Raw genomic sequence first — 15711 nt, forward strand, 5'->3', positions numbered from 1 at the left:
ATATATACATGGACTGCTCAGCGTGGGAAAGTTTATATGTGCCTGCTCCCTGCGGTTTGGAACCGATGGGCAATAGCCCACGAGCACAGGTCACAGGTGCGCTGGCACTGGGCCGCAGGGGCGGAACACCTTGCAGCTGTCTCTGCTGCGCTCCCACCCGCGGCTGCACTCGGCCACTGAATGACTGCGATAAACAGATTAGACAGGCATAGATAGCCGATAGGCCATGCCGAGTGGAGTCACTGCGTGGATAGTATATACTGGCTGTATCTTGTTCTCTCATCCTTCCTACAACCTCGCACCACCCTCTCCTCAGCCAGCCAGCCAGCGCCCTGCCGTCAGAGCGTGCCCACCTCCCCCGCCACCGCACTTGTGCTTCCTACTTGTTCCACCCCCCGCCTCGCCCCGCCATGGGCCCCGTCGCCACCACCATTCCAGCCGCTACGGCCATAAGCAACGAGCCCCTCCCGGTGCCAGTGGCCAAGGCCCCGCTCGCCTCGCACCCGCTCGACCCGCCCTCCGCGGCAGAGCTCGCGGCAGCGACCGCGGCTGTGCGCGCCTATCTGGCCAGCAGCGAGCACCAGCATGAAAGCGTCCCTGCCGCCACACTCAAATTCTGCTCGGTCATGCTCAAGGAACCCCCCAAGGCCAACGTCATTGAGGCCCTCCGTTGGCCCGGCGGCGCAGCCACTCAGTCTGACGGCTCCGGCGTCCCCCGCCAGCTCGAGGTGCACGCCATCGACACGCAGCCCGGTGCCCCAGGCGGCGGCCAGGCCTGGGAGCTCGTCGTTGCGCTCCCCACCGCAAAGGTCGTCTCGGCGCACAAGCTGCCCGCTGGCGTGCAGCCGGGTCTGACACCTGAGGAGCTGTGCAGCGCAGAGCAGCACGTGCGCAGGCACCCCGCTGTCATTGCAGCTGCCGCCGCCGTCGGCGTCGCGCCCGAGCAGATCTACGCAGACGGCTGGTCCATTGGCTGGGACGAGCGCTGGCCCGGCCGCCGCCTGCAGCAGGCCCTCCTGTTTGCGCGCTTCGACGGCCCGCACGAGAACTTGTACGCGCACCCGATGGACTTTTTCCCCGTGCTTGACGTCAACACCGGTGAAGTGCTCGCGATCGATTACACGCCCCACCGCATCCTCGGCCCCCACAAGGACCAGACAACCGCACAGAACGGCTCCACCGCTCCGCCCGCCACGGGGAGCTTCGACGCACCGGACCCCGCGACGCGCCCACGCTTCCCACCGCCCCGCGCCCAGCACGAGTACCTCCCCGAAACGGTCACAGCGGTCAATCCTGCGCCCGCTCCTGCAGGCACCGAGCAAAAGCAAGAACAGGCATTGCACGGGCCCGAGCGCCTGCGCTTCCGCGCGGACCTCAAGCCGCTGCACGTTGTGCAGCCCGACGGGGTATCATTCGTCCGGCGCGGCAACCTGCTCACGTGGCAAAAGTGGAAGCTCCACGTCGGCTTCCATCCACGCGAGGGCCTCGTGCTCAGCACCATCTCGTACCGCGACACGGACGACGGCGATGCAGAGCGCCCGTTGTTCTACCGAATCAGCATCAGCGAGATGGTCGTCCCGTACGGCCAACCAGACTTTCCGCACTACAAAAAGTGAGCCCGCCCTAGCGCCATGCGATGACACTTTTTTTTTGCTTTTTTCCCTCTTACCACTTGCTCCCCATGGCCGCACAGGTTCGCGTTCGATGTGGGCGAGTACGGCCTCGGCTATCTCGCCAACTCGCTCGACCTCGGCTGTGACTGCCTCGGCTCAATCGAATATATGGATGGTGTAGTCGCACAGCATGACGGTGCGTCTTTGTTGCGCCACCCATGATAGGGCTCCGGCGTCTGACTTTCTCTCCATCCCACGCTGCCCCGCCCCTCCGTTCCGTTTCGCTCGGCAGGCACGCCACTGACGATCAAGAACGCAATCTGCATCCACGAAGAGGACGCCGGTCTGGGCTGGAAGCACACCGACTTCCGCGTTGGCGGTAAGACGGCCGTTGTGCGCAACCGCAAACTGATCATCTCAAGCGTCTACACGGTGGCTAACTACGAGTACCGCGTTGCATTCTTGCTCGGCCTCGACGGGACGCTCGAGTGCGAGATTGGCCTGACGGGTATCCTCAACGTGACGCTGCTTGCGCCTGGCGAGAAGCCGACGTACGCGACCGAGGTCGCGCCGCAGATTGCTGCGCACATCCACCAGCACCTATTCAGCGTGCGCATCGACCCGCACATTGACGGCCCGCGCAACAGCGTGGTTGAGCAGACAATCGAACCGTCGCCGCACGCGACGGGCAGTGCGCAGAACTGGGCCGGCAATGCATTCGACGCGCACCGCCGCACGCTCCGCACCGCCGGCGAGGCCGTGCGTGACGCGCACACCGACAGCGAGCGCAGCTGGATCTTTGTCAATGAGAACAGGACGCATTATGCCAGCGGCAAGCCTGTCGGCTACAAGCTCATGACGACCAACCAGCCGCGGTTGTACGCCAAGCCTGACTCGATCGTCGCCAAACGCGCGCCCTTTGCTACGCACCACTTTTGGACAGTCCGTGAGTACGCAGGCCCGACCCTCTCCGCGTCCAGCGGCGCACTACTGTGACCCGTGTTTGACGGCGATGGTACTGACACGCTCACTCGTGCGCGACAGCGTACGCCGACGACCGCAAGTACCCGGCCGGCAAGCACTGCGTGCAGACGCTCGCGACACCGTCCGACTCGATCCTCGGTTGGGTCGGTGATGGAAGCGCTTCGATCGAGAACACGGACATTGTTTCGTTCGCCACCGTTGGCATCACGCATGTCGTCCGCCCCGAAGACGGGCCGGTCATGCCAGCCGAGCACGTGCGCCTTGCGCTCAAGCCAACCAGCTTTTTCCGCCGCAATCCCATGCTCGACGTGCCCGCCATCAAGGACAAGAAGAGCGTGCACGCCGCCGCCTCCGCTGCGAAATGCTGCTTGTAGATGGCGACGCACGCCGCGCGCGTCTTTTTGTACTAGCGCCCGCGCGCCTGAGAGGCTCGCATCTCTCCTAGCTTCGCTTCGCGCCACGCTTGCCACTATTTCCTTCTCGCGGATGAGGGGACGGATGGATGATTGTACTGTACCATGATTTCTCCGCTTGCGTGACAGTGTGGTCGCAATGATGGGTGGCTGGCACAGGCTGGGTCGTCCGAGAGAGTGCAACGTCTCTCTTGCTATTGTTGATGGCAAGCGTGAGAGCCGTAGCAGCGACGAGGCATAGAATGTGCCTGAACACCCGGTAACCCTCATTGTCACCAATCACGCGTCCAAACTGTCGGCGCCAGCTAGATCTAATGAGAATCTACCGGAAACTATGCTGTCTTCCCCGGAAAATGGACACCAAACACCCTCAACGCGCCGCACAACCAACGATGACTTGTCGACGACGCTGTCCCTGAACTCGTGCAGGAGGGTATTTATATATATTTATATGTGTCTGTGTGATGAGTGCGAGGTAGGCATACCCTGGCGACAACAGACTTATCAGAGGTGACCGTGCGCGTGCTGCTGGGCTTGGGTGCTTTTGACCGAAGCATCCAGCAAGAGTACCGGAGAGGGCACGCTTCCCCTTTCGACCCTTGGTCCGCTTCACCGTACTCGCATCAACAACCTGGCACCTCCTGTTCGCGGGCAGCCAGCCCGACTGCTATTGGTGGTATTTAGATTAACGCAGTATCGGTGCTTCACGTTGCATGCTGCATGGGTGGGACGCACCACATACTCCGCGGCATCTTGTCATTGCCATTGTCGCGAGCGACTTAATTCGGCCTCGGCTCGAGCCGTGTCCATGGTTGGGTATAGCACTCCCTGCTGCATGTGCCGGCATTTATTGCGCTCGTGCTCTCGGATCGATAGACCCTGCCCGCACCACCATCCCTTCGGTAGACTTCAACAGTTGGAGGGAAACAGGGCGCAACCTTGCACAGCATGTCGCGCGGATCCGAGCCTTCAACGCCGGCGTCTAGCTTCAAGATCTTTTCGCAGTCGCGCATCGCGCCGCAAGGGCAAACGCAGGGACACGGCTTGCAAGTCATCAGCCCTGCACTGACGCGCGAAGACTCGGTCGGCGCCGATACTATCCGAGGTGTATCGATCGACACGGATAGCGGGGACGGACGCGAAAGTTCAGAAGAGGTCAAGAAAAGCGGGTCGGCTGGGGAAGCTGCAGCCGACGCCATCGTTGCCGTTGTTCCTGCTGGCAAGCGGCCTGGTGCTCCTGCCAGCTCAGCCATGGAATATGCCGTGTCTCACCTGGGCACGACCGCCACTAGCCAAGCGTTGATCAAGTTTGCCGCTGGGTCCAGTGAGTGTTTCTGGTTCGAAACGCCAGGCTACCAACGCTAGACTGACCTTTCCCATCATCGGCCGACAGCACTCCTCCCCCAAAATATCGCATCTATCATCACATCGCTCTCGCTTCTTGCGCGCGTCTCGCTGCGCTCGACGGCCTTCTTTGCCGAGGTGATCCTCGAAGCCGCCAAGTTCAGCACGTCCACCAGCCTTGGCTTGACGCGGCGCGTGCTCATCTCGGCCATCGGGAGCGCACGCGCCCTGCACGATACGCTCAACCCCGATGGCAATTGCGCCTGGGATGCTAGAGCAGCCGGGGTCGGTGCGGTATCAAGCTCGTCGACTGCCTCCCGCATCTCCGCCATGCGCAACCAGCACGACGGCTTCCTTGCGGTCCTAGACAAGTACACGGCCGTGGGCATCTACGTCATTCACCACACCTTCACCATGGCTGAGCTCTTCGCAATGTCCGGCTTCTATCTCGTTGACACGTCCATCAAGGCCGGCATCTCTGCCGCTGACGAGTCGGTTCGCATGATCGACGGCATCTTTGGCTCCAACGAGACGTCGCGCGCGCTCTCAAGTTTCATCGCCCTCGTCCGCAGAGAGCTGAGCCATGGCGACAACAGCGGCTGCAGCGCCGGCGACAGCAAGATCGCAGGCGCCAAGGCCCTTGCCAACCTCACCAAGGCGTTCACTGCGTTCGCCGTCCTGCAGAACGCTACTTACAAGCGCACGGCGCAGACACACAAGATGCAGGTCCTCTACGACTGCACCGTCCTCGGCGAGGTCGAGTCGAACAGCTGGCGCTCGATGATCGTTGGTCCGGGTAACTTTGTTAAGAAGTCGACAGCGGCAGCGGCCGCGGTGGCCATCGCCCCTCCTCCGCGCAGCAGCTCGCAGGGGGTTGCACCCGCGCCGGTCATGTCTTCCGCCCTCTCTCCCCCAGCTACGATGCGCACCTCGCGCTCGCTCGCAATCGCCGACCCGGCAGGAGCAGTCGCAGGTTCGCTACATGCGTCGCGTTCGCACTATGGTGGCAATGCGCTCTGTCTCACTGATGTCGGCTCTGACGCGCGCTATGAGGTGGAAGACTTTGACGAGAACAACGACCAGCGGCCGTCGGCTTCTTCTAGCTCAGTCTTGCCTGTGTCGTCGGATCGTGAAGGAGGCAATATCGTCAAGGATCTCAACTACCTCATCGGCTCCGATGGTGAGGAGGAGCAGGACCTGCTAAGCAATAACAGAAGGCGATGGGACCAGCAAAACACCCAGCATGGCTCCTTTCCTTCATCTACTCCTGTCATCAGGAGGACGATCCGACGACGAGATCCTGAGCATGGGACCATTGAGACAGTCTACGAAGAAGTCACCGAGACGACAGAGACAATTGAGACAACGACCATATCTGGTGCGCATGCAGGCAGTTCGAGCGTCAAAACGGCGCAGCTGCCCAATCCTTTCTCCCCGCTGATTCCGGCGCGGGAAAAATCGAAAGGCCAGTCGCTACCCCTTGCTCCGTCCAGCCCGCATTCGCAGCAGTCCGATGATGTCTGGACCGAGATCGCCCCTGCGTCCACGCGCGCTAGCGCCGAGAGCACGGATGACGAGATGATGGTCGAGCGCGAACTGATAGCCGAAAACATTCCGCAGGCGCCCAACGGCCGGCCTGCGCAGTCCATCGGAAGCCTGGCGCGCCGGCAGGCGCTCGATCGGCCTGAAGAAAGCAAGGCGCGCATGCAGGTCGTGCTAAGGACCATCACGCGCAAGCTAGTCCAGAAGCGCAAGGTCGTCCGCAGGACGCAGGACACTCGAGGCAACACGCTCACATCTACGCGCGAGAGTCAGAATGTGGAGAATGATGTCTTTTCAGAAAGCACTCCCTCTGAAGCAGAGTCGTTGCCATCCAAGCTGCGCCAGCCTCAATGGGCGGCCCGCTTTACCGCCACTGGCGACTCTCCAGAGAGCGCAAAGAGTCGCAAGAGCACTAACAGCAGCGGCAGCTTTGGTGATGGAGGACGCGGAGGAAAAGGAGTGACGAGTGCGGACGACAGATTGAAATCCAAATCTCGCGCTGCCTTGCAGAGCCTCTTTTCTAGGTCTACTATTCCCAAGCCTGGAGCAGGAGCAGCACCCCGACAGGTGCAGATGGTGGACATGGCATCCTCACGCACGCCAACGCCACCAAGCTCACCGCCGTCGATCGCCATGTCCCCACCAACTCCCGACAAGGCCATTGCGTTGCCGCATGTCGCCTCGCCCGAAACCACGCCCAAGTCGCGCTTTGCACTCAATCGGCGCAAGAAAGAAGAAGAAGACGGGGACCAACAGCAGCAAATCACGCCAAAGCTTTTCAAACGCCGTTCCCGTCAGCCGTCCATCACGAGCATACGGTCCTTTGCGTCCACTCGGAAAGAGACCCACACGACCACCAACACGGCTTCAGCGCAGGTGGAAATGTATTCGCGCGGTCAGTTCCCACAGCAGCACTTTGTTACGAACCTGCACACCTTTATGCGCCATTCATCCGCTGCATACGGGCAGAACTTTATGCGCATCTTTGGCATCGGACGCTCTGCAGAGTACCTGTTCGCCGACACGCAGAAGCATCATTCGAATATCTGGGCATACGCGCATCATGTTGGTATTCCTGTCGACAATATCCTGCTCAGCAGCTATACCGAGGGGGAGACTTCCTTCCATTCCGAGAGTAAGTTTGCACGCGTATAGCGTGAATTCCAGGCGCGAACGCTGACTTTGTGATACTGCGATCATAGAGATGTCGCCTATTGTCAACTACATCAGTGTCGATGACGATGCAAAGGCGGTCATTTTGACGTGCCGCGGTACTCTCGGTCTCAGCGACGTTCTGACCGATCTTACCTGTGAATACGAAGAGATTGCCGTCGAAGGCCGGCATCCGTATGGTATCTACCAGGTGCATTCAGGCATGTGGGCCTCAGCTATTAGGTTGAAGGATACCAAGAGTACTATTCATCAGACACTAAAGCAGGCGCTCGAGAGCAGACCTGGGTACGGGCTCGTGCTGACTGGGCACTCGCTCGGAGGAGGAGTGGCAGCAATGCTCGCGATCATGTGGAGCTCTCCAGCGGCTATCTTTCAGCAACAGACGCTCGATGGACGACCCTCTGTCGTTCACCCACCCCTGTTCACTCCCTTTGTCACTTCATTCGCATCAGGCCTACCGGCCGGCAGGCCTATTCATGCGTACGCGTACGGCGTGCCGGCGAGCGCAAGCCTCGACCTCAGCAAATACTGCTCGGGTCTGGTGACCAGCCTGGTCCATGGGCATGACCTTGTGCCATCGCTGTCGCTTGGCACGCTGCGGGACATGCGCAATGTCGCGGAGAGCCTCTCGGACCAGCGAGAGAGCAAAATGGCTCAAGAGATCGTAGGTGCTGTCGTTGGTCTCTACCAGCGAAAGCGCAAGGCTGCGGGAAATGAGGCCAGAGTCCCAGCTGGAGATTTGATCGATATCAACTTCCCGCGCCCGTCCGAACCACCTGCGCAAGAGCGCGAGCAGGTGTTCGAGCACGCGGAGATCATGCAAGGGCACACACGTAACCGTGCTCTGGATTCAGGTTATCAGGATCCCGTCCTGAAGGAACACCCTCTTTCGCCACCGCTGGCCGGCGGCAAACAGGGAACTGCGGAGGCGGAGAACGACACGAAGGATTGGCTCTGGAGTTTGATCAAAACGATGCGCGCATCCATGGGAGAGACGAAGCTCTACCCACCTGGAGATGTCTTTTGCATCGAGTCCTTCACGGTCTATGTCACGCCTCGAACAACACGGCAGAACACGAGCATGGCAGGCATGCAGGAGGACAGACAGGCCAGCAGCCGCGGCGAAGCGCATCGAGTGCTACTTAGAGCCTGTCCTGATGTGGAGAAGCGCTTTTCCGAGCCTATCTTTGCACGCTCAATGCTGCGCGATCATATTCCAACGAATTGTGAGTGCCTTCTTTGGAACCTTGCGTGGTATGCAACGAACATGTGATCAACCCTCAAAGTAATTTCCTTTCAGACGAGTTATGCACACAGCTCCTTTATGAGAGCGTAGTCACCGAAAGTGAGCGACAGAGCTGATTCGATTCAAATTTTCAAGCATTAGCCCTTTGTCTATTCCCTAAATACACATCATTCAGCATCCATTCTTTCTTCACTACCCGGAAGGATTTTTATTGCATGCAATGGCCCCATCGCAAATGTATTTTAAAGGTAATGATCACATTGTGAATCATCAGGAAAAAGGCAGCGAATTGTCATGACTGCGACGACCAAACTTTGAGCACGCCGTCAGCAGACGCAGTGAGCACATCCACATCCCCCTGCGCTGGGCTCTCCTCTGTCCAAAGCACTGCCTTTGCATGGGCCTTGTGTGCGGCACCGCCGTTAAGAGGAACGGCACCGATAGGTGTCTGCTTGCCTGAAAGCACATCCCAAGCGCACAAGCGACCACCCTCGTCGCCTGAGATAACCACTGCTTCCGACGCGGCAAAGGAAGAGTGGCAGCGGTAGGCAGTATTACCGTGCCCAGCAAAAGACTGGAGGAGCGACCCGTCGGACATGTCCAGCAGCCTGTGTGTGCTGTCCAGAGTCGAAGCTAGAATGCTGGCATTGTTTGTGGAGAGGGAAAGTGATACGACGGGATCTGCGAGCGTATGGAATAGATAGAATGACACATCAGATTTCCATAGGGGCTGAAGAGCAATGCGAGCAGACACCCACGATCAATGACGTCTGTTCGCAGTTGACCCTCCCTCAGATCATAGGTTCTGACGCAGCCATCCACGGAACCAGAGCACACGGCGTCCCCAGAAACGCTGATGCACATGATGGCATCTTTTGCTTCTTTTAGTTCCATGACTGGCTTCCAGGCACCATGCGCTCGAAGGTCGTAGAACCTAACTGCTGCGTCGAACCCTCCAGCGACGACGACGCTGCCGTCTGGGTGCAAGCCCGCGAAGCGCACATCGTTGATCTTGCCCACGTGCGCCGAAAAGCGGCGAAGCACAGTGCCTGTCGCAACGTCCCAGATGAAGACAGCCTTGTCACTGCCTCCGCTAACGAACCGCGAGTTGTCAGCGGATATGTCGAGCGCAAGGACCTCGCGTGAGTGCGCAGAGTATGTTTGGATCGGCGAGCCGTCTGGCGAGGGGCCGGTCTTTGCGTTCCAAAGCTTCACCAGGCGATCCTGCCCGCCGCTGAGGATATACTTGCCAAATGAGTTGAAGCGGGCCACATGAATCGGGCCCGTGTGCGCTTTGCTAAAGACGTGTCGCTCGTTACGAGGTAGCTGCGGAGGAACCATCGCTTAGCGCGCCTGCCCTGCCTATGGCATTTCGAAGAGGCGACGTCTGCGCGCCAGCGCTGACACTCGCACTGATCACGGCTCTTCCACCGCTGATTGGCTGCGAGATGCAAACTACTCAGATTTCGAATGGACACATGGGGGGGCATGGGGCTGCAGATAACGTGAATGAGTCAGATTTGCCGAGAAGAAGGCTCGATCAGTTGACCAGCCGAGGATGGCGTCGACGTGTTATAGACAATCAGACTGATGTTCCTTTTTAGGGTTAGTGACTGGCAAGCTGCAAAAATAAGCCAATGCACGTCGCGTTGCTTTAGATTGGCCTCGCGTCAAAAAAGTCGAGTCGGTTGAGTCCTGTAATGGTCTCCCCACTCATACTCAAAGACTCTGACTACGCCGGTCGAGTCCTCTGAATCTACCCTGATGCGCCTTGGGTTAGCTGGACGAGGATTTGGTGGACTTGCCTCACCAGCGCAAGAAGCAGATACAACTGCTATTTTCTAAAATTCACCGACCGACGAGACGTCCATCCTCTCCTTGCTACAAGGAGGCGGTCGCGTGAAAGGTGAACGTGGAAGGCTCGACAGTGTAGCCGACGCAGTACGCACGATGGCCACTTCCTGCGAGCTCAGCAACGTCACAGACCCTACCGACTGGCAGGGCGAATTCCGCTTCCTTCACGACCTCGACCAGTCGCTGCGGTGCGAGCTGTGCGCAGTGGGTGTTCAAGTCATGTACCACATGCACCGTATCCCCCGCTTACCTCTTGCCTCTGGATCTATTGCGCCAGGGGATATATGAAGCACCCGTCGCTTTCAAAGCTTGTGGGCATTCTTTTTGCTCCAAGTGCATTCGAAGACACGTCAATCAGCCAAATGCATCGGGCCAATTCTGTCCCAAATGTAGACAGACAAAAGCATACGATTCGGAGCTGGTACCTTTGCCTAGTCTTGAAGACGCGGCGGTCGCTTGGAGAAAGTGCAGGTGCGTTGGCTCAATACTGTGGCGAGTGTGAAGGTGTGCGAGCTGGCTCATCAAATCCCAACTTTGGCCTTGTAAGAGCACAACTCGCCACGGTGTCAGACCGCGAGCGTAGACGAGAGCAACAGGCCCGAGTGCAAACGCAAGTCTCAGCGGCCGCAACGAGCTCCGAGGACTCACCAGTCCTTCGCGCTGCGCAGAAGCGGAAGCGCAGTTCGTCTCCGCGATACGAGTCTGCGGAAAACAACGAAACGAATGATGATGCGTATTTCGGGGACGCTGTAGCTGGTAGTAGGGGTTGCAGCAGTAGGCGGGCGTTGCGCCCTCGCATAGCCCGCAAGCTAAGCAACGGGAGAAAAAGCATGTATGAGGAGATTCCTTCTGAGGCAGATAAGGATGACGGTGCAGAGTCAAGCGATGGATTCGAGATACTAGGTGGGGCTGCGATGCGCAAAGAAAACGGAAAGGCGAAGGCTGGGAACTCGGGTGCCTTGAATGGCAGTGCAGCACAGAGCAAACCTACTGAGAACCCATCTGTCCGGGATTCCGACTTGCATGGTGAGCAGGCAGGTTCATTACCAGATTCTGCAGCGTGCTGACGATGTGCATTGCTGCCATACAGCGCAATCTGAAGTTCCTTGCCCTAGCTGCAATTTCACGTTCACTCTTGCAGCGCTGAATAGACATATCGACCGCAGGCAACTGGCATGCAGCCCCAATGACCCGCTGCCGTCGCGTAGTGAGCGTGGCCTGGAGGTGCAAGCGGCACCATCCGCATCGAAGAAGGATTCACGAAGTTGGTTTACGCGGGTCACACCTGGGAGCGCGGGTACGCGTTCAGCAAGCACGGGCCATGACAGCAACATAAATCATTGTGTGACAACGCCAAGCCGACCCTTGGCGCCATCTGCCAATGCCGTAGAGACTCAGCGTGCCCCACCATCAAAGCCCAAACGCCTTTTGCGACCGCATTATCACAGCAAAAAGGAGAAGGACCTCCGCGATTTGCTCAACGAATTTGGCCTGTCGACGCTCGGTGGGAAGGAGCGACTGATCGAGCGACACAAGCAGTGGGTCAACCTGTACAACGGTAACCTTGACTCGTCCGAGGCAAACCGCAAAGACATTCCCGCGCTGCGGCGCGAGCTACGAGAATGGGATAAGCAGATGGACGAGGTGTCTAGGCAGAGAGTCAAAGGCAAGGCAGCGGTGGGCGGCGCCTCTGGCGATGCGGCAGCTTGGGAGGAGAGGTACAAGGATCAGTTCAGAGAGTTGATCGCTCAGGCAAGGCAGTCTGCGCTGGCGAAAAGGGGCAAGCCAACGGAGAACAGTGGGCCATCCAGCAGCCAGATGCCAAAGCCCAGCTTTCCGCTTGCGTCACCCATGTCTGACCCACAGTCGAAGCAAGATGAATCTAAAGTGCCTCCCCCGCGGGCTCCTCCCGAAGCTTTGGCCAAGCAAGTTCCATATCTAGACTGCGACGATGGCCCGCTTGACGGGGGCAGCATGTAACTCGTAATACAATAATACCCGTGCGTATGTGTATGATACATCATGTTTTATTGATGTCCCAACAGCCAGCGCCGCGCCCCTGCCAGTCGCAGGCCAATTGCCGTTGTCGCAGGCCCCTTTGCGATAGAACTGGCTGGCCGTCCTCATAACATTTTTCGGTCGCCATGCTCGAGGGTGGCGGTGCCGATGCCGATGCGAGATTTGAACTCGAGCAGCGCAAGCGTGTCGTCCCATTGCAGCCACCCTCCATTCCACCGCTTGTGGCCGCGGCCTTTACCGAGGATGACGAGTTTCGGTGGGGGAAGCAATTCCTCGCCACCCAGTCGATGCATGAACATTTTACTCGCGGAATCATATTGCCTTTCAAGTTGGACGAGCGCCGCGAGCGTCGCGTCGTCAATATACCACCCTAGTTCGATGATCAGCATTTTCAGGCGCGGCATTTTTTGCAGCAGCACGATTGTCCCTGATACAAGGCCCGTTGGCGATGGCCGTGTAAGGCGCACTTGCTCGAGGGAGTTCAATGTCAACAGCGAGTCGAGGAGCGTCGCATTACGCGGCTGAGAGCTTCTTGTTGCATGGGACAGCACCAGGTAGGGATCCGTGGCACCTGCAATAAGGGATGGCATATCTGCACCGGTGGTAGGGCTGCTGTGTGACTTCGAAGGCGGCGCATCCCTGTTTCGCGCATTGGCAAAGACGATCGGATCGATACTCGAGCTGTCAGCTTCTGTTGAGGTATTTTTCGAAAAAAAGCGCAACGCTTGAGCAGAACGGATGTACGAGACAACCATTATGAGATCGTCCGGGGTGTCTCGTAAAGTCGGCCAATGAAGGTGAAGCGATGTGAGGTAATCAAGTGCCGATCCGGGTTCATTGCGGTTTCCAATCCGCTGACAATGCGCGGTACGATCGAAATCACTCGGCTTGGTTGCCAGCGATGAAATGGTCAGTTCTTGTAGCTGAATTCCTGAAAATACCGAGAAGTCAATACTACCTGCTTCAGCCGTGAGGGAGGAATTACACTTCTCAGCAAAGACTTGATGCAGAAGCTCAAGTGGGTAGCTTGCTAGGTGATCAATGCTGGACATCTCCGGCCTTGACAGAGCGCAAGGAAACAAAAGCCAGGTGTAAACTTTTGTATACATATCCCACTTCATTGAAAAGACTTTGGCTCACGGATATCCTAAATTGAATGGTTCCCAAATGTGCAAATACTCGAGATAGGTGCAGCACCGAAAGATATTTCGCAGATTTGCGTCGGATCGTTCGCTTGCAGAGACAGTGGCCAACAGTCCTCCCTCGTTCATCAAGATTCCTTGTGTTCGCTCCTCGACATCCTCGTAATCCACACGGTTGCAGATATAAAGATTGCGCAAGCCTTTTGCTCTAACTGTATCGTTACGGATCGCTTGCGCATATCGTTCGAGAGACGTGCGGCCTCGAATCACTACGGATCGGTAAAGCGATCCAGAAACTCGAATTGCGGCGTAAACATGCTTGGAGAGTAGGCTAATTGCAAGGGCTAGCAAGGGATTCAGGTTGGCGGCGTGTTCGAGAATGAGGCAGACAAGGTCCGCCGGTAATCGTGTCCAAGTGTGCGAGGAAAGTTCCTCATGCGCTGGGATGATAGCTCCACGCATTGCAGCAGCGGGCGCACAACGCTTTAAGAGCTCTTCTACACTTCGAAGTAGGATTCACCATGGCTGGGTATTCGCATGCAGTCCAGTTAAAGCAAAACGCATGGAGCCACTGCAGAGCGACATCGATGACGTCTGCAGTCGTAACTCATACCATGATCGCTGGAAGAGGCGTGCGGAGGACTAAGCGCTCTCAACGATTGACAAGTGACTGTGGACTGGTTGGTGAGCAAGTAGAATGCACCTCAACCCAATGTCTGCTGATGGGCGTGCTGTGCTTGTAAAATGTCATTTTTTCTACGTCGGGATGCCCCGCCCTATCCACCTCAGCCTGCACCTTGATGAATGTCCGTTCGGCCACGGCCACTACCTGTATGTCTAGAAAATTATCTCAGCGTCTAGCGAGCCTAGAATTTCATAATGGCGTCTTTGCAAGGTGCCTGCCTTTGCGGCGCGCTGAAAGTCAAGGTCTGAGAGGGCACGATACCGCTACTCCGGCTTGCATGTCGCTGCAAAAATTACAAGACCACTGCCGGGTTCTACGGTGTGTCCATTTTAACTGTGGTATCAGTTTATGATGTAAATATTTAAGCCACATTAAAGAAATGTGAGCTTCAGTATGCATGCCTGATTGATCCAAGAAAGATGTAATGTTATGCTGACAGGCGATAATATTCAAATTACTGGCCGTGACTGCGCCTCCGATTCGGGAACTACGGCATCACGGTTCTTTTACCGAGACTGGAGAAGAATTATGCACATGAAATGCCGTTTGCGGAAAGGCACAATGGTCAAGAAGATGGGTTTGTTCGCTCTTCAGCCTGGTGGGTGGAGCGAACCCGCTGCCAAGTTATTCAATGCGGATCGCAGCGAATTGGTGACAATGAGTAGAGTGAATGGATTTATCGCAGGTAGTGATCAATACAGTAGCTTACGGCTGCTGTTGCTATTCATGCTTTAGCTCTTTCCTGGGACTGCTCAGTTCTAACGATTGGCCAAGCCGGCCAAATGAGAGCAAAGGTCGCGGCAAGACGTGCTGTGTCACCAGCATTCCACTAGGGATAGATAGTTGAACGAGCCACCTAGTATTGAGGAACCAGTCAAGTGGCAGCACTCGCTCCCAGTGACATGGGACTAAATGTCAATTTAATTCCTTGAGCCAAGAGTACATTACGACATGTCGTTCTATAACAGCGGGTTCGAATCCATGCTGACTCAACTATCTGCCTCAACACAATACAAGTCGCGGCACCCAATTGGACTGCTGAATATTGTCAAGAAAGTTACTCAGGAATAACATCTTGGAGTACACACGCATTTTGCGTGAGCAGAAGACAATTTTCGGAACTTTACCGCCCGTGTATGCCTGCTGGTCTTCAAGTGAGACTACTATTTAATGGACACAAGCTTATCATCAGCATTCTTCTCTAAGTAGCCGGCAGCATTCAAATTCCAAAAACCTATCTTTAAGGTAACTGGTGTCGCTTTCAACAGGGATAGAGAGACGTGGCGTGCCGCAATCCGGGAAAAATCCACGGTCAAGACTTTTATCCGAGTTTGACCTCTTTGTCCGTATCGCGCTTCAACTGCTTCAAATCATCCTTGTTCCACTTGATATTTGCTGCCTTGACGACTTCATTGTTCAAAGAGCGGTCCACCTCCACGGTAAGAGTTCAGGAAGAAGGATACCTTAAGTGCGGCATAACCAACAGGAGATCGTTTCAACATAAAGAGATGTGGCTCTCGTAGTAAAGACGACCCATGGGCAAGACACGCAATGCGACAGCTTGCGGTGCTGGGGCCTCGTACTGAACTCGGCCAAATTTTCAGCGCTGCAGGGGAGCGTGGGAATGATAAATTTCAGCCGTCATGCGGTGGGACCTTGAAAGATGCCGAAGGGTTTTCTATTTACACCTGCGTTC

General features: G+C 56.9%; 5 protein-coding genes across 5 annotated transcripts; 3 read left to right on the forward strand and 2 right to left on the reverse strand.

Moving 5' to 3' along the window:
• The first annotated feature begins 63 nt into the window (after positions 1-63).
• Positions 64-3404, forward strand: K437DRAFT_256938 (uncharacterized protein). The gene is made up of 4 exons (XM_013387422.1): positions 64-1612; positions 1694-1809; positions 1906-2559; positions 2658-3404. Exons 1-4 carry the CDS (start codon positions 411-413, stop codon positions 2969-2971), a joined length of 2286 nt encoding a protein of 761 aa, XP_013242876.1. The 5' UTR covers positions 64-410; the 3' UTR covers positions 2972-3404.
• Positions 3405-3484: 80 nt separating this feature from the next.
• On the forward strand, positions 3485-8586 carry K437DRAFT_274489 (uncharacterized protein). The gene is made up of 4 exons (XM_013387423.1): positions 3485-4334; positions 4404-7031; positions 7099-8295; positions 8370-8586. The coding sequence occupies exons 1-4, from the start codon at positions 3959-3961 to the stop codon at positions 8429-8431; spliced, it is 4263 nt and encodes a 1420-aa protein (XP_013242877.1). The 5' UTR covers positions 3485-3958; the 3' UTR covers positions 8432-8586.
• Positions 8437-9903, reverse strand: K437DRAFT_256940 (WD40 repeat-like protein). Its single transcript, XM_013387424.1, has 2 exons — positions 9074-9903; positions 8437-8996 (listed from the first exon to the last, which is right to left on the reverse strand). Exons 1-2 carry the CDS (start codon positions 9654-9656, stop codon positions 8608-8610), a joined length of 972 nt encoding a protein of 323 aa, XP_013242878.1. The 5' UTR covers positions 9657-9903; the 3' UTR covers positions 8437-8607.
• A 14-nt stretch (positions 9904-9917) lies between these two features.
• Positions 9918-12170, forward strand: K437DRAFT_274491 (uncharacterized protein). Its single transcript, XM_013387425.1, has 4 exons — positions 9918-10373; positions 10447-10640; positions 10717-11195; positions 11260-12170. The coding sequence occupies exons 1-4, from the start codon at positions 10266-10268 to the stop codon at positions 12147-12149; spliced, it is 1671 nt and encodes a 556-aa protein (XP_013242879.1). The 5' UTR covers positions 9918-10265; the 3' UTR covers positions 12150-12170.
• Positions 12139-13942, reverse strand: K437DRAFT_274492 (uncharacterized protein). Its single transcript, XM_013387426.1, has 2 exons — positions 13329-13942; positions 12139-13247 (listed from the first exon to the last, which is right to left on the reverse strand). The coding sequence occupies exons 1-2, from the start codon at positions 13790-13792 to the stop codon at positions 12293-12295; spliced, it is 1419 nt and encodes a 472-aa protein (XP_013242880.1). The 5' UTR covers positions 13793-13942; the 3' UTR covers positions 12139-12292.
• Positions 13943-15711: the final 1769 nt, after the last annotated feature.

Source organism: Tilletiaria anomala (assembly GCF_000711695.1).
Source record: "Tilletiaria anomala UBC 951 chromosome Unknown K437scaffold_49, whole genome shotgun sequence".
Classification (NCBI taxonomy): Eukaryota; Fungi; Basidiomycota; class Exobasidiomycetes; order Georgefischeriales; family Tilletiariaceae; genus Tilletiaria; species Tilletiaria anomala.